General features: G+C 35.7%; 2 protein-coding genes across 5 annotated transcripts; one reads left to right on the top strand and one right to left on the bottom strand.

Moving 5' to 3' along the window:
• The first annotated feature begins 178 nt into the window (after window positions 1–178).
• Window positions 179–11578, top strand: LOC111808153 (phospholipase SGR2). Of its 2 annotated transcripts, none has more exons than XM_023693970.2 (21): window positions 179–985; window positions 1365–1465; window positions 2199–2393; window positions 3052–3207; window positions 3497–3568; window positions 3663–3815; window positions 4472–4522; window positions 5359–5529; window positions 5636–5785; window positions 6502–6567; window positions 6665–7171; window positions 7336–7414; window positions 7520–7620; window positions 7764–7836; window positions 8207–8309; window positions 8740–8833; window positions 8912–8974; window positions 9762–9810; window positions 10054–10157; window positions 10686–10732; window positions 10954–11578. In XM_023693970.2, exons 1-21 carry the CDS (start codon window positions 742–744, stop codon window positions 11180–11182), a joined length of 2808 nt encoding a protein of 935 aa, XP_023549738.2. In that variant the 5' UTR covers window positions 179–741; the 3' UTR covers window positions 11183–11578. The 2 variants fall into 2 exon arrangements, with proteins under 2 accessions (XP_023549738.2, XP_023549737.2); XM_023693969.2 differs by having other exon boundaries at window positions 7499–7620.
• Window positions 11579–11737: 159 nt separating this feature from the next.
• LOC147789794 (phosphoribosylaminoimidazole carboxylase, chloroplastic-like) lies at window positions 11738–19862 on the bottom strand. 3 transcript variants are annotated; one of them, XM_087116681.1, is made up of 16 exons: window positions 19272–19862; window positions 18911–19126; window positions 18725–18836; window positions 18219–18281; window positions 17971–18109; window positions 17287–17342; window positions 16773–16846; window positions 15176–15323; window positions 14895–15068; window positions 14378–14465; window positions 14180–14290; window positions 13385–13482; window positions 12882–12999; window positions 12525–12619; window positions 12115–12221; window positions 11738–12033 (listed from the first exon to the last, which is right to left on the bottom strand). In XM_087116681.1, the coding sequence occupies exons 1-16, from the start codon at window positions 19508–19510 to the stop codon at window positions 11952–11954; spliced, it is 1920 nt and encodes a 639-aa protein (XP_086972807.1). In that variant the 5' UTR covers window positions 19511–19862; the 3' UTR covers window positions 11738–11951. The 3 variants fall into 3 exon arrangements, with proteins under 3 accessions (XP_086972807.1, XP_086972808.1, XP_086972809.1); XM_087116682.1 differs by lacking the exon at window positions 19272–19862 and having other exon boundaries at window positions 18725–18840; window positions 18911–19081; XM_087116683.1 differs by lacking the exons at window positions 18725–18836; window positions 19272–19862 and having other exon boundaries at window positions 18911–19048.
• Window positions 19863–21681: the final 1819 nt, after the last annotated feature.

Genomic DNA, 21681 nt, shown 5'->3' with positions numbered 1-21681 from the left:
TAAAAATATATTCTTAAACTAAATTCCCATGACAGGGAGAGCCAGAAGATTTGCCCTTTGCAAGAACCAAACGACTGGACTCCAAGGAATGATAATAATAATAATAATAATAATAATAATAATAATAATAATAATAATAATAATAATAATAAAGAAAGAAAGAAAGAACCAAACGACCTGGAGAATAAGAATAATTGAGAAACATTTCAATTTTCAAGTAACCACCGCACCGCTGCAGTGCGTCTGCCACCGCCAGTCTCTAACCGTTCCAGAAGCCAAAGCCCACCGCCATCTTTTCCCCGCCGAAGCTCCCCTTGGATCGAACACGCAGGGCAATCAGCTCAATGGCTATTGATTCCCATCTTCGCCAGGAGGCATCTGTTACTCGACTTGGTCTCATATAATTCCAGCCCTTTTACATTGTTCTTCGTGGAGCCAAATTCTTAAACCGCGCCAGTCAAACTCTATTTCGCCCTTCCTTTTAAGTTAGAATAAAATTGCTCTGCAGGGTGGCGTGCGTGGTACTTCAATTGGGTGCTGCTCATCTTAATTGTTACGTTATGTGCTTGTGTGTTTCTGGGATCTCGAAGTATTCAGCTGGGTGTTGGATTCGGGTCATAGTCGACGATTTTCTAAACGGAAGATAACTTGCTCAATCCTCTGAGCTAACCTGTCCTGCAACTGCTTCGGAACCTCTTAGTGATAGGTTCCGAGGCAAAAATTATTGTATCAGAGGCCGGAATGGATGTAAATAGTTCGAAAAATATGGGTGACGATGACATGTTGATTTCGGCAGCTATAGGTTCTTCTGTCGTTCCAGAAGCGTCCCCTGATTCTCTAAAAAACACGCCATCTAACATTGCGAAATTGGAGGATGTAATCGAGCATTGCGTAGGTCGGCAGAAGTATCTTGCACAGACAAGGAGTCCTTCCGACGGCGGCGATGTCCGTTGGTATTTCTGTAAAGTACCTTTGCTTGGTAATGGTGAGTACTTTCATTTTCTTCATCTTCAATGGTACGTTTTCCAATGCGACCTGTGAATAATTGACGAGAAACGAACATACTTGAAAACCAAGATGATAATAAGTGGGGCAAAATTTTTAGGTTTTGACTCGGAATCATATCCGAAGAAGCTAAGAAACCTGTTTTAGGAAGACTAATTCAAAAAATTTATACGGCCATTGACTACGGTATAAACTTCTGAATCTGTATATACGTATATATAATGTTTATGTTGTGTACTTGAAAAATTAAAGTTGTAATATTGTTGATGTTCTGGTTAAAAATTGGAGTTCGCTAGGAGATTTAGAATCAAAGGGCTTTCTAACCTTTTGATGACTTTCTGCTGCTTATGTTTGGACAGAGGTAGCTGCATCAGTTCCTAAGACTGAAATAGTAGGGAAGGGTGACTATCTTCGATTTGGCATGAGGGACTCTCTCGCAATAGAAGCATCTTTCTTGCAGGTGCATTTTTCAACCTCTTGGGTACTCAATTAATGCTTATTTTCAACCATATTTCATGAATTGCTCGTAGAGAACTATCTTGGAGTTACCTTCTTCAATGTCTTTTACTCATGAGATTGACTGTCCACTCACCTTCATGTGTATGGACTTCATTTTTGGATGCTATTGTGCTTCTCGGACCATCTCTGGACCACCACTTTATGGAGGAGAAGAAGGGGAAAAGGAGGAAGAAGGGTAGGGAACGAAAGAGAGAAATGCATATAAGCTTAAAAAATTAGAATAATATGGTGGAACCTATTCTGTATGGACATAGATTGAAAGAGGATAGCTGAATGTTTTTGGAAACACTATTTGGCTGATTCATGGGAATTATGTTAAGAAAGGAATTGTAGGATATTTAATGACGTACGTGGGAAGGAGGGCATCCTTTTGATCTAGTGATTATCGTCACTTCAAGTTGGTATACTCTCTCAAAATCAGTTTGTAATATCTCTCTTTTATGCCAACTGGAGTACCTTTTTATATGCTAATTTGGGTCTTTTCGGTTGCAACTTTTCATCATTTTAATAGAAGTTATTGTTTCTCTTTATATGTATGTTTCTATGTGTGTGTGTTTCTATATACATATCTCAACTATTTATTTATATATGATTTTTGTTTTATCTGCTTCTTTTTTGAAGTAAATGGGAAAAAATGGTTAAAAATTATATACATTTCTTGGATTTGAATGTAGAGAGAGGAAGAACTACTTTCTATTTGGTGGAAAGAGTATGCAGAATGTAGTGAAGGGCCAAAAGAAAGAGCTGGTTCTAGTCTGAAGGTTGATAAACAAAGAAACGAATCTGCTTCAGAGGTCGCTAAATTAGTCAAGTTGTATGACATCGAAGAAGAGCGAGTTGGTGTCCCTGTCAAAGGAGGACTCTATGAGGTCAATTTGAAGTAATCTATAATTTAAAGAATTTTTGTTCTTTGTTTTATACTGGCACCATCTTTTATAGCACTATCTTGTTTTATACTAGCACCTTCTTCTATCCAATTGTTGCTAAATGTAACACATTTAGGCGTAGTTTCTGTGGCATGGAAAGCATTTATTGTTTTTCTCGTGGAATGTGTTGTACAAAAACAAAGATTTGTTTAAATGTCAAAGGTTGGAAGATGTAAGTTATGTTATTTCTTCTGGTTAATGGGCTTATCAAAAGGGGAGAATTAAGAAAAACTTGAGTTCCTAAATGTCAACAGTTCATGACCAATTGAGATATTCGTATCACTAATTAATGTTTGCCTACTGGATAGATTTATTATAGAGACTCAAACAGTGTGGTCCGCTTTATAATTACTTTCTGCAGAATCCTATTTGTTTTGATCGAATGGATTTAATTAATATTTTCTTTTCTTCTATTAAGAATATGAACGTTACAAAAGTTAAGGGATTTGTAATCTTTTAATGTATGCTTTCTGTTTGATTAAAATCTTGGTGTTAGAATATATTTTAAATATCATATCCAAAGTTAAATATGTTGTGAAAGTATTTCTTTTTTCTGTTTAATATACAAATGCTTGCAATTGAAATCATATTATGTATGCAGGTAGATTTAGTGAAGAGGCATTGTTTTCCTGTATATTGGAATGCAGAAAATCGCCGTGTGATGAGAGGTCATTGGTTTGCCCGTAAAGGAGGACTTGATTGGCTTCCACTGCGGGAGGATGTTGGTGAACAGTTAGAAATTGCCTATCGTAGTCAGGTTTGTTTTTTGTTCTCTAAGAGACCTCCTCCTTTTTCTTCTCCTTCCATTAAAATAAAAAATAAAAAAAGATCATCTTCTTTTATTTTTATCCAATCACCCAATTCTTGTTTGAAAATTTTGTATGCAAAGCACCGCAAAGTTTTCATGATGAAGAAAATGCTTCCATGTGAAATGTTTTCATTTATTGCTGTTTAGTTTCTAGTTTATTCTCATTTATAAACTTGAATTTTCTTTTTTAAATGTCTTAATAATTAGCAAGTTATGGATGAAGATGCTTTTGATCTAGGTGTGGCACCGGAGAACATTTCAGCCATCTGGACTTTTTGCATCTCGAGTTGATTTACAAGGATCTACCCCAGTATGTAAATTATTTGGAGTTCGGAGACTTATTTTTTTGTCAAATCATTACATGAAATTTAGGCTCCTGATTTATCTTGAAATCCCTAATGTAGGGACTTCATGCTCTTTTCACTGGGGAAGATGATACTTGGGAGGCTTGGCTGAATGTTGATACTTCTGGTTTTTCTAGCGTGATTAGTTTGGGTGGAAATGGTATTAAGTTAAGGCGTGGCTATTCCCCATCTAATTCTCCTAAACCTACTCAGGTTTGTATCTATTTCGTCTCATAGCTCTGTTAGTATAACCTTGCCGTTGTCTTAATATTTCACCCCCTTCCGATGCTTCCGATGTGAAACTTCAATTCATGAGAAAGGACCGTAATTGGTGGATTCTTAATACTACTTGATATGGGGGGAAAACTACCATTTTGAGTGAACCCTTAGCTCTAATATTCTTACATTAAACATTGGTACTTTTTCTTGAAATGTTGAAGCTCACTAAAATGCACTCTAACCTCTATCCATCTTTTCTTTATAATTTCTCTTGAAAATTATGTGGCTTCTTTCCACTATATGCCTCTAGTGTATTTTGTTTTCCATTGAAGACATCTCTGACTTTGATCCATGCACATGAAAAACATTAAAGATGGGACGCCCTCATAGAATAGTACATCAATTCCCTCTTAAGAATGCTAAATAACTTTCTGCTAGATTGAGTGATAAAAAATTGGGTGGATGCGGAAGTGAAATTGTGTTTCCTTCTGAGGACGAAAAAAAAGGTTAGGTTTACTTCAAATTGGAGGAAAATGAAAGGCATTCTATCCTCTTTTTTTATTTATTCATTTTCTCTTTCTTTTTTCGTTTTATATGAACTTTTTTTTTATCATTGTTCTCTCCTCACTTTTTTTCTTCTAATTTTCAAGGACGATTTGCGTCAGCAGAGGGAAGAAGAAATGGACGATTACTGTTCACAGGTACGTCTGCTATCATTGAGCTTCATGTATCCATATTATATCCTTCTCAGAAATTTAGGATATGACATTCCAATTTTTTCATGTCTGTGTCCTACCGTTTTTTTCTTTTATTATTATGCCCCTATTAAGCTATAATTGATTATTTCTGAAATATTAGTAAGCTATGGATGGTAATCCGCTTCATTTTAGTTTCAAAATAATTTAGTAAAATATGGTAGTTGAAATTTTGTTCTCTTCTTACAAATTTCATTATAGTTGATTTTGTTCTGATTCTCCTTTGCATCCATTTTCAATCGTAAATGGGATTATGTTATTGGACTACTACTTTAGATAATCATGTTTCTTAATATGTGAATAATACCACCCCCTTTCCCCAGAAGTATATATTACGTGTTTTCAAGCTCCTTGATAATAAGATAAGATTTGGAACAGTAACTTGAAGTTTAAGTATTCCCTTTAAATAACCAACTGATGTTTTATGACTGTTCTTAAATAATTTCATCTATTTTAAGGATAATATAGGCCTGGCATTGAGGATTTATCCCTTCTTTACATGCTTGGATGGTTCTTCACTAACTTAGATGGATAAGGTGTTGAACCTTTGTTTGAAGTTTGAATCTGCTTGACAACCATATATAACTGTCTTATTCGGTGAATGCAAAAAACTATATGGATTTCTGAATTGTGAAACTACTCGATCTAATTTAATGATTTGAACTCTCTCGTCATTTTTGTATTTACTTGATAATTTAATAATTAACTTGATTTTATAAAATTTTCTGCATATACCATGTCACTTTGGAAGCCACATCATTCATCTGAGGTTGTTGCTTTAGGTTCCTGTTCGACACCTTGTGTTTATGGTTCATGGTATTGGTCAAAGGTTGGAGAAATCTAATCTAGTTGATGATGTTGGGAACTTTCGGCATATTACATCTAGTCTTGGAGAGCGGCACCTCACTTTACACCAACGTAGCACTCAAAGAGTCCTCTTTATCCCATGCCAGGTAGCTAAGAAACCCTTCTTTGCTTCTTGGCATATTTTATATTTCACCTTCTTGACCCCTATTATTATGCCATTTCCATTTAACTTTTTTGTTTTTTTTTTTTTAGTGGAGGAAGGGTCTGAAGCTTAGTGGCGAGGCTGCTGTTGAAAAAATTACTTTAGATGGAGTGAAGGGTTTGCGTGTCATGTTGGGTGCGACAGCTCATGATGTTTTATATTACATGAGTCCCATATATTGTCAAGATATCATCAACTCGGTATTGCATGCTTTGTTTAGATTGTGCTGTCCAATGTTTTCATTTTATCTATACTTGTTCTTCATAGTTCTTTGTTGATGGGTTAACTGACATTTTGATTTGTTAGTTTCGTTCTTTCATGACAGTATATTCAATTCTTATGCAACTGATACATATCATCAAAGAAGGGTGACACCTATACCTGCCTTGTGAACTTTGCCCTCTTATCGTGCACTAATATACTAGCCTTAATGAAATCTATAGCCGCCATGTTATAAAGAAGGGTGATGCTAAAAAGATTTGAGATCTCATTACATGGCGGAAGGAAAATAAGTTTTTGAAGCCTTATAAGCAATGAACTCTTCTTGAAACTTGCTAGGGTGTTTTGGTTATTGCTGATTCAAGATTTTAGAACCTTGTCGATTTAGTAGTGAGATATATATTTATGATAAGAAACTGGGGAGATTATAAAAACTAAAAAGAAAATACAACTTGTAGGCCAAGGGGAACTCCCTTGCCAGGAAAAAAACCATTACATAAGCTCTTTCCAGCTTTAAATAATCCAATAAATGCAGCGACTACAAGAAACCTTTTTGTGAATGACACTCGATTACGAGGCATCATGTTTACAAATGATATAATACTGGTTATGTAGCACTGACAGATTTTCATGATATAAGCTCTTCAAACATTACTTTGCTCTAGAGGACTAAACGGGTATTTACATTTCTTTTCAGGTATCTAACCAATTAAACCGACTTTATATGAAATTTCTTAGAAGGAATCCAGGATATGATGGAAAGGTATGTGGCTTAAAGTTTTTTTTCTTCTTACCATTAACTTCTATTAAAATCAATTATACAAATTGGGTATTTTTATGTATTTTGTATTATTAATTAGGTTTCCATATATGGACATTCTTTGGGAAGTGTCCTTTCATATGATATCCTCTGCCACCAGAAGAATTTGTCATCTCCTTTTCCAATGGATTGGATGTATGGGGAACATGCTAGAAGTGAAGGGTTCTCGGGGGTGGATGATCAATCCTCTGCACAGAACTCTTCCTGCAATACGGAGAATAATTGTTCTACTGCAGTTTATGGATGTGCAGACATTGTACAACTTGCTAAAGAGGATGGTGAGAGGAATATGCATTTGGAAGATTCTTCAATAGTTGTGGATCCTGTGCCATCGCATTCATCTGATCTCATTATTAAACATGAAAAGGCTTGTGGGGAAGCTGATTACGATTCCAGCAAAAGGCTTCCTCAAACAAGTGATGAGCTGGAGGAGTTAAATAAAAATGAAAATTGTGACTTAGAGGTTCCCAGTCTAAATAGAATTGGCGAACTACAATTTGAGAATTCAAAAGATGAAGATGAAATAATCAAATCCCTGAAAGAAGAGGTCAGTAGACTCAGCATTATTTCACACATACATATGTCACGGTTTATTTATTTTTGTATGCTTTCACTTGCACATACATGTCTTGTTTTACTTATTCTTGTATGCTTTCAGTGTACAGTCTCCATTTATTATAGTATGTGTTATTTGAACTTCTCATTTGTCAGGTTGATTATCTTAAAAAGAAATTGGCTGAACTTGAATTGATGTCTGCTAATAGGGATACAGATGGAGTATTGAATGAAGGTGCCTCCTAATTGTTTCACTTCTTTGTTTACTTATGGGAAGAAATTGTACCCATGATATTTTTGGTCTTTGAAACATTATCAGGAAATAAGAAAAGTTTAATAGGTATGCCCAAGGAACCCCTGTTAGAAGAGTTGCCTCCCGATCAAGATGATGATTCAATGAGTTTTACTCCTCAGATAAAGTACAAAAAGCTTGCATTTAAGGTACGGTGGGAGGAGTGGGATTGAGAAGAGAAATTCTTTTGACATATTCCAATATATATGTGCATTATTTTATTTTCTTGTTGAACCTTAGGGAACACTGGTTTGCCCCAACTCTTTTATGTACAATGTTTTTCTCTAATTAGGTTGATACATTTTTTGCTGTTGGATCTCCTCTTGGCGTTTTTCTTGCACTTCGTAATATCCGTATTGGAATTGGTAAGCACACATCTGTGACATACTAGCTACATATACATACATATATATATATATATATATATATATATATAAAACAACTTCTTATGGATATAATAAGCAGGAATAACTCTTCAACGTATTCAACTCCCAGCAAAGAAGAGTCTCCAAATTTATGCAATGCAAGATCAATTTTTATGTGAAAATTGATTTTGCATTGCAGATAATTTGGGGACTTTTCTTTTTGGTATTAAACTAGCAAGTTTCTATTTATTTTGTTATTGATATTCAATATGTTCTTTCTGAATCTGGAGTTATTCAGTTGCACTCCTAGAGTTAGGTTTATACGCTAAATGATTTTGACGTTTCTAAAAACTTATTTGTTGGACTTCAGGAAAAGGGCAAGAATATTGGGGTGAAGAAAATATAAAAGAAGAAATGCCAGCTTGCCGTCAAATGTTTAACATTTTTCATCCATTTGATCCGGTCGCATACAGGTCTTTCAAAGTGACCTTTTGTATTGCGCAAATAGAGAATGCATATTTGAACATTCTAAGTGCTTGATTCATTTTTATAACAGCCACCTTGTGATTTACTGTCTGTTATTTGATCATCATCTGTTCTTTTCTTTGACCCACATGCGCTTTTTGTTTGACACCCTCATTTTTTATTTATCAACTTGAAGAAGACACTGTTTTGGCTTTTTGGCTATGCAAGCTTGCCTAGAGCATTTATTTGTTGTGTATCTGAGTTCGTTCATAATTTTTACAGTTGGAATTCTGTCCCTTTAAAACATGATAAAATGTTGTGATTTTCTTTTATCTATAATCGCTGTCTGTTTTCTATTTTTCTTCTTGATATGGTAGTCAGTCTACGTTATGGAGAACGTTTAATGAAAGTTTTTTTTTTTATAAAAAAATTATACAGAGTAGAGCCACTTGTTTGCAAGGAGTACATGCTTGAACGACCTGTTATTATACCATTCCATAGAGGTGGAAGGAGGTTGCATATTGGATTTCGGGTAAATATCTTCATTACATTGATATTGTGAATTGATATTGTTTTGGGATTCTGATAGATTTTGCTGTATGTTATGCAGGAATTTACTGATAACTTGGCTCTTCGTTCTCAGGCAATGAAGGACAATCTACACACTCTGGGGGTGGGTTGTTCTAGACTTTCTAAGATTTCGTCTTCTTCTCATGCTTGTCTTTGGTTTTTTTATTTTTCTTTTCAAACCTTTCTTTGCAAATCATTTTTCCTTTTAAACCTTCCAAATCACTTTTCTTAAATCCTTTCATCATACCATACGAGTCACTAGTACACCATTTGATTTCACCACATTATGTCCTCTGAGATTATTTTAATTACTTTGCTTCTATTATTCTTAAAGTTGTACTTGGAATTACCTCCCAAGTGCTTTGCCCGTTAAATTGCATTCTAAGAATGATAACTTGGCTCTTCGTTCTCAGGCAATGAAGGACAATCTACACACTCTGGGGGTGGGTTGTTCTAGACTTTCTAAGATTTCGTCTTCTTCTCATGCTTGTCTTTGGTTTTTTTATTTTTCTTTTCAAACCTTTCTTTGCAAATCATTTTTCCTTTTAAACCTTCCAAATCACTTTTCTTAAATCCTTTCATCATACCATACGAGTCACTAGTACACCATTTGATTTCACCACATTATGTCCTCTGAGATTATTTTAATTACTTTGCTTCTATTATTCTTAAAGTTGTACTTGGAATTACCTCCCAAGTGCTTTGCCCGTTAAATTGCATTCTAAGAACATAAACAACCCTTAAATTGAGTGCTAGTATTTACAATTGTGATTATTATCGAACTCAACTTAACTTGAGTTTGGTTTTGGATCTTCCTTCTGAAAGATATATGTTTGGTATTGGGTTAATGTAAGGAATTGCTGACGGTTCTGATGTACATTATTTGACAGGTTAAAGTACTCACAATTTGCCAGTCTAGAAAAGCAGATGGTGTAGAAGGTATTATATCAGCTTCTAAAGCGGCGTCTGCTCTGATTTTGTACATTGTTACTCACTAGTGGCTAGCAGGATCTGTAGGATAACTATGTGCCGTATTTTTTCGATCTCGTTATCTTTTTTCAAAAAACTAAGAACCATCTTTTAGAACATCCTCCTCCCTCTTCCCTCTTCTCATGCTTGTTTATAAATAAATAAAATGAAATCTCATTCTCTCTCTCTCTCATATTTGTGCACCTATTCTAGAAGGAGCTGAGGATTTTCAAGGAGGAGAACTGAAGTCTTATGGTGTTGCAATGATGGAGAGATTGACAGGAAGTGAAGGAGGGCGGGTTGATCACATGCTTCAAGTATGTGCTCCTTTTACCATATGATATCAAGATGCTGAATTTTCCTGTCTAAAATCCGTTGCTTGTTATCATGTAAATGCATGATTCAAAAGTTAGTAGTTTATACCTTTGTTAGTCTTTGGATGAGAAACCAAAATTTTAAGTACTACGACAAAGTATACTATAGATGCATGGTGGAGCTACCTTAGGTATCACAACTTGAAGTATTTTGCAAATTAGTTAATGAATTGTAGTTGGCCAAAACCGGGGCAACCTAACGTCTTAGGCCTCCCGAGATGCTTTTTATCCAAATCATCTTTTAAAGGCAAAAATAGTTTTTGTAGTTCCATCAAGTCTTTTTGTGATCTGTACCAAAGGTTTCGTCTTTATACGTTTTTTCTTATTGTCCGGTTGTTTCTCCTTTCATTTGCTCTATGAAATAATATATATGTTCCCAGCTTGAATTGTATGCCTGACATCGTTGTCATCGATTATGTGAGAATAACTCCTCTGCTGATCTCTCTTTAACTAAAGCTCGTTGACTTGCAGGATAAAACTTTTGAGCATCCATATCTGCAAGCCATTAAGTCCCATACGTGAGTTTCATGTATACTTAAATCCAGTAGAAATAACGTTCCCTTCCCTCTATTCTCCATGCATTAAGCAATATTTTCCCTGAAAAACTGTGTTATTCTTTTCCATATATTGCCAAAAAAAATTGGGTTCTGCAACTGCATTGCTGTGTAGGCTGTCTTGGTAAATGAAATAGTTGAGTGGAGTGTTGCTCGTTCTAACTGTTTTGATTTTTGGCATGCAGAAACTACTGGAGGGATCATGACACTGCTCTTTTCATATTGAAACACTTGTATCGGGATATACCTGAAGATCCCGATACGCCCCCAGAATATACTGAACCCGATTCAAAAGATTGCTGGTACAATCAAAGAGAGAGTATTGAAGAGGAGCTTTCATTAACATTTTCCGATGAGGCTGTGGTAAGGAGCTTCTCAAGGAAAGTGAAGAAAATGATGAAAAATCAAAGATAGACATCAAGTGCAACGAAGGCTATAGCATCATCTTCTCTGTGGCCTAGCCTAGGTACAGCTACTACTAGTTCTAAGGTTTAGTGAATTTTGATGCCGAAGGTTGGACGGCCGGGATTGTTATGTTAATGAGTATGCAAATTCCCACCTTCAAAAATGGGGAGAGACTTGTGGTTTCTCTTTTCTTTCCATGTACATATAAAGGAAAGGAAAACAAAACGAGGACGTAATATTTCAGATTAAATGTAAATTGTAAATTAATACCTGTAAATTTTTTAGTATACCTTTTGCTGTGAGATGATTAGATGTAATGAACTTGTGAGGCTAAACTGCTGCATTCTCTGCAAGTGTAAGAACGCAGGCAGACAGATTAAACATAATAAACATAGTATTTTATAATTATGAGTTCATTGATAATTCTCTGCAAGTGAAGAATCATGAGTTCATTGAGGTCACAATTCTTATTTCTTATTTGAGTTAGAATGCTTCAACTCCCAACGGCCAGTACCGATGCAAAACCAGGTTCCCTAAGATTAAAATTCGTATTCAGAGGATAAATGATCTGTAAAATTGTGGACTAAGAAACTACATTAGCCGTAAACATACATAGCCTCAATAGCTGCCTGAACTAAATTAATTTATTTTCCTCGTCACTTCTCAAAAACACTTCCTGCTGCTTAACAGGAATTCTATTGAATGTATGCAGAGTCGAAATAGAAATGGCTAAGCAAAGTTACTTTGCTCTTTTGAATTGATGGTTTTTGGGTAAAGGCTACACATCCCAACCACCTTTTTCCAAGTTTTCTGCCTTGCTCAATACACTTTTCTTGGTGTCTTCTTGAAATTGGCTCATCCTGCACATTAACAGTACCATATGCTCATTTTATTTACTTGAAGTTCCACTATATATATTCGTAAGCAAATAAGAGAAGCACCTTGAGAGTAGATCCGTGTCTGCCACCCCCAACATCCTTAATGCCAGCAAACCAGCATTGGTTGCGTTATTGATTGCAACAGTAGCCACCGGAACTCCCCTCGGCATCTGCACCAGAAGTCCTTAAAATAATCATAAATGCTCGTGAAATGGGAACCAAGAATTTGCACAAACAATTGCCAAAAGCAAACAAAAAGATCAATTCTACAAAACCCATATATTCACTTATGCTAGCACATTCATTTAAAACCTTCTTAATCTCATTCCAGGGATAGGTTAGGGACCAACTGATTTAACAGATCACAATAGGTGACCTCGAAAAATGCACCAAAATTTATGTTTATACGCCAAAAAGAAATTATTAATCAAACCGATAGAACCAGAAATTATTTTGAGACAAAAACAGAGTACCTGCACAATTGACAGAAGTGAATCAAGTCCATCCAATGTCGAAGCACGCACAGGGACACCAATAACAGGCAACGGCGTAAGTGAGGCAACCATACCTGAAAATCAAGCTACCAGTCGCTAATGATAAATTCCCTATTTTTTGGGAAAATAAATATAGAAATCCCCAATCTTTCATTGTTTGCCAGATTTCACACTAAGAACTATCCCCTGAATTTAACATGCAATAGCCAGTGACCCAAGTAATTTTGAACTCAAGACTGCGTAAACGAGCAATTTTGTTCATTTCACCAGCCCTTTAGAATGACATCTTTTGTTCTATCCAAATATTATATACTAGGAAGCATTTAAATGACTAGCCTGGTAAATGGGCTGCACCCCCAGCACCAGCAATGATAACCTGGATCCCTCTCTCCTGAGCAGATGAGGCATAAGAAAACATCCAAGCAGGGGTTCGATGTGCAGAAACTATCTTTATCTGCATATTTTTGAAAGAAAAAAGAAAAGAAAAAAAAAAACTCACAGGTTAGACATTATATATATATATATCCATCAAGAAAATATAGGTTAAAATACAATTGTGGCTCCGTTACTTTGAGTTTCATTTTAGCTCATGTACTTCAAATGTCCTTTGAACTTACGTTTATCAAAATTGGTTGAATAGTAACTTTCACGTAAGAAACATGCAATGTGAATACTTTTTCAAAATTTAAAGAGACTAATGGAGACTGTTTTTATAATTGAAAACCCAAGACTAAATATATACATTTAATCAAAAGTATATGGACCAAAATGGTATTTTTAACCAAAAGTATGTATATCATGAACATAAACAACATCAATCACCAAAAACAAAAATTAACCTCGTAAGGCACACCAAATGTGTCAAGGACCTTTGCAGCATCTCTCATTACAGGAAAATCTGAATCCGAGCCCATTATGATTCCAACACGGCGTTCAACTGTGTTGAGTATGATTTTAATAAGAAACAGAAATGATCAAATAGAGAAAAGATCAAATTTTTATTATACATATATGAAACTTCAATGATACCTACCTACCAATATATATGCACTTTCCTTTAGGAATAGGAAAGAGGTTTTCCTTAGAAACTAAGAAATACAAAAGCTAGATTTATAAGTTAACCAATAAGACATGATATAACTTTCTTATAAGATCCATAATGCGTGATCTGGCCTATTTGTTATAAAGGCTGAGCATTTAGGGAAATTCTGTATTTTTTAGCAGCTATATTATCGTTCCAGATTCTTTAATTTTCAAGATTAGTTAGAAGTTCAAGATTAGTAGGTAAAATTGTTAGGCTTAGTTAGTTAAGTCCCTAGCTGATTGAACGTTTGTATGAACTAGTATAAAAGCTAGTTCCTTTTCTTCTAATTGGCCAAAAATAATAATGTGAGGTTTTCCTTTATTTTCTTTTTTCTCTTTTCTAAGTTGACATTGAAAAGATTATAACTAAGGAAAGAGCATACGAATAACTGATATAGTAATTTGACTAGCATTGTAACCACTCCTTTGAAAATCGTACTTCAATTAACACAACCGTTAACAGGCTAAAAACAAAAAAAACAAAAAAAACAAAAAAAAACAAAAAATCAAATAAAACACTAAAACATGAAGCATCACGGAGGGAGGCTGACCTGCAGGTTTTTCAGAAGCTTCATCAAGCGTGAATGATAGTAAGTTTTCAATAACACTCATAGACCGGCCAACAATCGTGATGTGACCCATCTTTCTTTGCTTTCTCATTTCTGGTTCATGAAGGGAGTCGATTAAATGTTGAGTTCGCAATTCAAGAAGGGGAAAAATGTAAAGAGGAAGAAAAATTTGAGCCTAACCCGATTTATTATACCAATGAACAAAAGCTCCAGATATACTCAATGCCCTTTGCATCAGTTGATGAGCTAAATAAAAACCAGGTTCCCCCTGAAAAAAAACAGCAATAGAACAACTATCACAAGTGTTTACTTACAGCTACAACATGCATATTCAAAGTCTATTCTACTATGAAGTTTGAACTGATGCCCTGCCTTCAATGTTAGTAAGGCTTTGTTCTCCTAATTATGATTGATCAATCATCGATGTCCTCAAAAGTATCAAATTGTGTTATATCATATACAGCTTCCAAGTATCTCAGCCTCATCCAGGATAAGTTCACTGGTATTGAAACTTATAGACAACATTTAAATCACTAAATTACCTAGTCTCTAATACTTAAGCTGCTTAACATAAAGAATTCTGCCGCACCTAACATGTATTGTTTCTTCCTCTTCTGTTTTTAAAAATAGCAAATGTAGTTTCAATCAATAAAGAAAATATCACAAAGCAAAAGGGGATAAAATATTCTTAATTTACCTCATCTTCACCTAGAATATTATACATAATAGCAGCTGGAGTTATCATTGATGGATCGCCAAGGGGAAGACCAAGGACTGCCCGCAAATGCTGCTCATATTGAGAGGTCTTGCAAGACTCAATTGTGTGATGACCACTATTATGAGGTCTAGGTGCCACTTCATTCAGTAAAATCTGTTAAAGGTAAAAAAAGATGATCAGTACATTAGTCCCAGAGTCCAAAAGAAGAAAAATGCTAATAACACGATATTTTTACAGCAAGTTAACACTGATTATACAACCTGACCATCTTCTGTTACAAACAACTCTACAGCAAAAATGCCAGCACCTTCCAGAGAGCTAACAGCTTTGAATGCAACATCGGTTGCAAGTTTCTTGATCTCCCATGACACACTAGCTGGAGCTTTGACGATGTGACAAATATTTTCTCTACAGGGACAAATTTTTTTATGTGATGCCCAAGTAACTTTTTTTTATGGAAAATCAGCTATCAATGAGAAAATGGAAAATATATATATTATATATATACAAAATGACCTATAAACAACAGCCCAGCAAGAGGAACTAGCCAAAAACAAAGCTAGAACCAATGTGTTGTCTGAATGCACAGGAGTAATGTAAGATCATTGCAATCACATCTTACAATTTTCTCTTTATAAGAATGAATTTTTATCATAAATGAAATGAGCCTGCAGAACCAAGAGTTCCAAATAATTGCTCCAGTTGATAAAGAATCAAAGAAAGATAATACTTACAGAAGACTTATCTAACACAGCCTGAGAAGAGGAGACAAAAACATACGGTCCCAAAAAGTTAAGAGCTGCCCTTCAACATTTCAAAAGTTATAATTACTTCCAGCCAAATTTCTCACATAATACACTTCACCACACTGTAACAAGAAGCTTTAGCTTTGGAATTAAGCAAGGGGCCAGTAAGCATAACTGTGTAGAAACTATTCATGGAAGTGGAAAAAATAGTGTTGATCAAAGACTCCCAAAAGACCCTACTACAACTTGAGAGTCGAGATATTATGGCCCACTGTTTAGTTGTTTCACCCTGCTGATTAGGTTGAAAAAAAAAAAAAAAAAAAAAAAACCTATTGTGAACACAACACAGCTTTTGACTTCCACAAAAGACTGGCAGCTGAAGGCTCAAAGACGGCGGGGAAGAAGAAGCAATGATCGGAATTAAGCTTAGGCTAGAAACGAAAGTAAAGGAAGGTCCTCAACAGTAATTTTCAGTGCAAGTGTTTAATAACCTAATACCATTTTCACGAAATTGTAAGAAGGATCAACTCATAAAAGGATACTCCCATGAAAGCAAGTTGCATCCAAGGAAGCCAGAGCAATATTTCTTGAGCTCCACAAAGATTTGATCAAAAACCTGTCAATCTTGACCCAACTAGGTTTTTGTAAATGATAATTAGGATTTGCCATAAGGATAACATCCGCCACCATAGCATGTTTATTTCTATCCTCCAACTTATGAAAGAACTATCTTCCCTCCATTTACTCAACCTAGGACAAGTACATCTAAACTAATCGTTCACCTCAACTTTGAATCTTTCATGTTCTACAACTACAAACCCTTTATAATCCTCCTGAGAATAGAGAGACGAAGATAGGTATCAAATAAAAAGTTAGACATCGACGTAGTATGATTGATAATTTACAGACACTTGCATATGATGCATGAAATTTACAATAACAAGTGGGGTTGTGGAGATTTGAACCTCCTACCATAAAGGAGGTAATACTCACCAATACCATTGAGCTATACATTTCATGAATTTACATTTTTTTAAAGCTTGCAAGGAGAAATGGAAGTTTGCAAGAATGGAAAGGGAAGAACATATAAAAATTGTATCCTTCAACTTACTTGTGAATAGTTTCAACAACAGGATAGCATGCCATGGAGTTGTCTCTACCTCTTGCAATAACAACTGACAGTTCCTATCACACAAAAGGAAAACAAAGATCAGATGTCATCCTGAAAAAGATATACAAACAGAAACTTCATAATGCTTAGGTCCAGGACTTCATATGCAAATTGATCTGTGTTATTGTTCATTTATCACATATTCACACATTCTTACAAAAGAAAGAAAACTAAAAAAAATTCTAGAAACTCTTTTTAACGGCTCTCTTGGTGTAGATTCTATGCTCCTTTCAACAACTATCACTAAAATGTTCTTTAAGCTAACTGGAAAAGCTTTGTGTAAGCTTCATTGCTTGGGACATGGCTTTACTCCCGATGAAATTCTTTCGTTACATAAAATAAATAAAAAAATAAATAAAAGAAATAAAGAGAGGGAAATGCATACATAGGGAGAAAAAAGCAATTAAGAGTGAGGTGAATGATCAACAAGGCAAACAGCATGCTAAGACCTAACCTTCACGAAAGGTGCCCACTTCTCGACATATAAGCCACGCTCAAATCCACCCAGAGCTGGACATATTGACAAAGTGCATAAGTTATTAGAAAACAAGGAAATATATTAAATAAAATTATGCGTAAATTAAGATCTCAAACGGACCAAGAAGTAAACATAACAAGCATACAAAATGCCTAATTACTTAGACTCCCAAATTAAATTTCTACAAGTACAAAAAAAAAAATGTAACAATTGATTAAGACATCCTAAACCAAAATGTCTCAGCTTCGAATCTCCATCTCCATATGTTTTTTTTTTTTTAAAGCATACTTTCTATGAGAAAAAATAAAGGAACATAAGAGCATCCTAAAAAACAAAGCCTACAAAAAAAAAAAAAAAAAAAAAAAAAAAATCAACATTGATGCCTTAAGGAAAACATAAAACCTAACGAGGAGCTAGATGTCAGTACTATCCCACTCCCCACCGCTTTGTAGAGTAGCTCTCTCCTCAGCCAACAACATAGTGTGAAATCAAGATCGTTTCATTGAGCACCCCATAGGTTGTTCTCAAAAAGTTACGGGACTATTTTTAATAATCGCATAAATTACAGGCTTTTTGCATACTATTATTAATATATTGCAATTTCAATATTTAAAAAGAACTTAAAAGAAAGAAACAAATTACATATCAGATATATCTCACCAAAAATGGCAGAAGAAAGCTCCTCCACACTTTTCGCAACAGCATTTCCTCGTCCATCATAAGCAAATCTTTTGCTCTTAATCATGAGAGGATAACCAAATATATCACCTGCTCTCTTTGCACCTTCAAGATCTTCGATCTGTAAGAGAAAACATTAATGGTCAGTAAGTAATCTGCTACTGTTAAACACAAATATAAGGGCAAGAATGGCAACACCATTAAGGAGAAGTCAATGCAGATAATATAACCTGCATAAACTCGGGCAATGGAATTCCATGCTGAGAAAAATGAACTTTTTGGAGATATTTGTCCTGTAACATAATAGATGATAAAGGATCAGAAATCATAAACAAATATAGTAGACAATTTATTTCGATCTCTGAGCAACGTAATGGTGGAGGTTAGAAGATTTAATCTTCTTGAGCAGATTGCAGGGACACTTTGATAGGTGTATAACACATGCATTGGTTATTTTAATAGATATCAACCAACAAGAAGAGAGAGGGAGGAAACTAGTACTGCAAGATATATAAGATGTAGTCATGATAACAGCGTTATAGGAAAATTTCTGGTTAGAAGCTTCTTTAAAGGTGTATGTATTATGCATTCCTCTATTTCCAGTATAGATGTAGCCTTCATTCATCCGGTCCTCATAATAAAAGATTGACTGAAAATCTTAGAATTGACAAGTAACTTTTGGACTTAAAAAAGAGATGGCTTTCAAAACCAAATGTACACATGAAGAAACACAGGCCTGAATTATACGGATGGTAGATGCTCTCGGTTGACAATCAATTCCTTGCTCCTCGAGAATCTCTAGTGTGGCCACATCAACGTGTTCAATTTCAACTGTTAAGACTTCACATCTAACTACCATGGACGGAACTTACTGTTACTACCATGAGCATTAAAAAAGAACTAATGAACGTAAAAAATGTACCTCTTAGCAAATTCTTGGACAGTATTACTATCATCAAAGTCACCAACCATGTGATAGTAAGCTAACGAACTAGCAGGGCAGTTTACAAGTGGGTCGAGAATTGCGATTTTGATGGACAATTTGGAGGCTGCTTGACAAAGCATACGACCCAGTTGGCCCCCTCCTAGGACACCAACAATTTTTTCAGAAACTCCATGAACAGCAATTTCATCTTTCCTGCAAGTAAATACCAGAGAAGAGATTCTAACCAAGAGCTATTTCATTCTCATGTTTCCAAAATTAAGGAGGTGAGGGGAAATAGACGGAAACATATCCCTGGAAGAAAAGTTATACTAAAAGGTGCAGTGAATTGAAAACAAACCGGGGAAGAGTCTCAGTAGAATGAAGTGATGCGGAGCAGTGTAGGGTGTGATTCTTGCGCTGTGGTTGTTTGGCCATTTTTAGCAGTGAAGGGAAACTATAAGATGGGATGATGTTTGAATCAACAAACCAGCTTAGAGCTTTAATCCTTTGCGAAGATAGAGAGGGTGTACGTATAATATCCGAAACTAATACATAATTTGGGCGGCTAGGTGAAGCCATCGAGGAACTTGAAAGCATCGTGTGGAATAGTTAAGCCTAAAACAACTGCAATGAAGGAAAGAGTACTCTCCTTTCCAAGTACACGGATGGAATGTACTGACTACAAAGATGAAGAAGAATCAGAAACTCCAATGGGCGGCGCGGCGGCCGAGAGATACGGAATAACTGAGGTGCTTCTTTCACTGTTTGCAGATGCTTTCGCCGGACATTAGTGCCTGCTCCCTGCTCACTGCTCTCTGCTCTCTCCACTGGTGGGTTGTACACCTTTCTCAGATAAACCGAACCGATTCTTTCCGGTTTTGATGTTAGAGAACCGACCAATCTCCAGCTTTCTTCAAATAATCGAACCGAACCATTTGGTTTGGTTCAACCTAGTTCATCAGTTTGGTGCATGGGTCTTGAGGCCAATGAGGCTTAAAGATATAAGACACGAGGCATGAGCCATGAGCCATGAGGTCTAAAAGAGAGAAGGCACGAGAAGTGAGGCATGAGGCGTGAAGCTTTAGGTCATGCCCAAGACCCGACCCAATTAAGAATAGCCAGCGAGAGGTCCAAAACCCGAGAAATGGACTTAGATATGGGCTTCCTCTTGGGCCTAAGTATGGGCTTTGAAATGGACTTAGATACAGGCTTCCTCTTGGGCCTAAGTATGGGCGTTTAAATGGACTTAGATAAAGGCTTCAGCTCGGCCCCGGTACTGTTGCTATAATTTAAAAGCCCTCCTGAAAGTTCGTTTCGCACAGGATTTAGATTTTCGCGCGCCATATCTTCTCCTCCCGCTGCGTCTCTTCCTCTCTCCCCCCCGTTTCTGTACAAAGTTTATGTTATCACTGAGAGTTAGCTATGGGGAGTTTGTCACAGAGAGATGTTAATCAAATGGATGGAAATCAAGTGAAAGCAAAAAATTCTGGTACTCTGTTCTTAACTATCTTATTGATTTAAACTGTGTGTTATTTACTAGAAAGCCGTATATGTCTTGATCGGATGCAAATGCAGGACTCATGAATTCATTTTAGGTCACAAGATTATGTTAGTATTTCATAGGGTAGAAAGCAATGTAGAATTCTCCTGATTGATTGCTTTAGGCACGGGGATGCGATATCTTTTGATCATCAAATAAACAAACACTGGAAACACACGAAGAAATATGCTCTCCGATGTCAACAAATACGATTTTAGAGGAATCTGCTTGTTGCATGTCAATGTTCGTTCACTTGTTTTCAACTGTCACTGTCGCTCAATCTCTACTTTGCTCGTTTATAGTTTCCGCAAATGAAATGATTTCAAACGAGGAAAATTATAGTTGTCTGTGCTGATTACTTCCGGGAGAACAAGCATCTATCTCCTCCGAAATGTAAATTGTCTGTGCTTTAAGAACTCCCTAGGAAAATTGTTAGTTAGCGTCTGTCTTTACGTTAGTATTGTTCTTGATCCGTCTAGCATTATCATAAGTACACTCGTGATTTAATGCATTTCTTTACGAGACATTTGATAATTTTCTGGGAGCCGTAACTTCACATGTTCGAGTTTTTGAATCTTATGCCACCACATATAATGTGTTTTGAGTGTACTATCCAATGTTAGATCTTGCGTCCCACCCTTTTTTTTTTTTATCCTTCCTTTTTCTATTTATTTATTTTTTAATTGGCTAATAATTTAAAAGAAGATCATCATGATAATCTTCTTTTATTAACATTTTCCGATGAGGCTGTGGTAAGGAGCTTCTCAAGGAAAGTGAAGAAAATGATGAAAAATCAAAGATAGACATCAAGTGCAACGAAGGCTATAGCATCATCTTCTCTGTGGCCTAGCCTAGGTACAGCTACTACTAGTTCTAAGGTTTAGTGAATTTTGATGCCGAAGGTTGGACGGCCGGGATTGTTATGTTAATGAGTATGCAAATTCCCACCTTCAAAAATGGGGAGAGACTTGTGGTTTCTCTTTTCTTTCCATGTACATATAAAGGAAAGGAAAACAAAACGAGGACGTAATATTTCAGATTAAATGTAAATTGTAAATTAATACCTGTAAATTTTTTAGTATACCTTTTGCTGTGAGATGATTAGATGTAATGAACTTGTGAGGCTAAACTGCTGCATTCTCTGCAAGTGTAAGAACGCAGGCAGACAGATTAAACATAATAAACATAGTATTTTATAATTATGAGTTCATTGATAATTCTCTGCAAG

Source organism: Cucurbita pepo, chromosome 13 (assembly GCF_057944985.1).
Source record: "Cucurbita pepo subsp. pepo isolate OVF chromosome 13, ASM5794498v1, whole genome shotgun sequence".
Classification (NCBI taxonomy): domain Eukaryota; kingdom Viridiplantae; phylum Streptophyta; class Magnoliopsida; order Cucurbitales; family Cucurbitaceae; genus Cucurbita; species Cucurbita pepo.
Note: the sequence above shows the minus strand (reverse complement) of the source record. Positions and strands in the feature narration are given on the sequence as shown.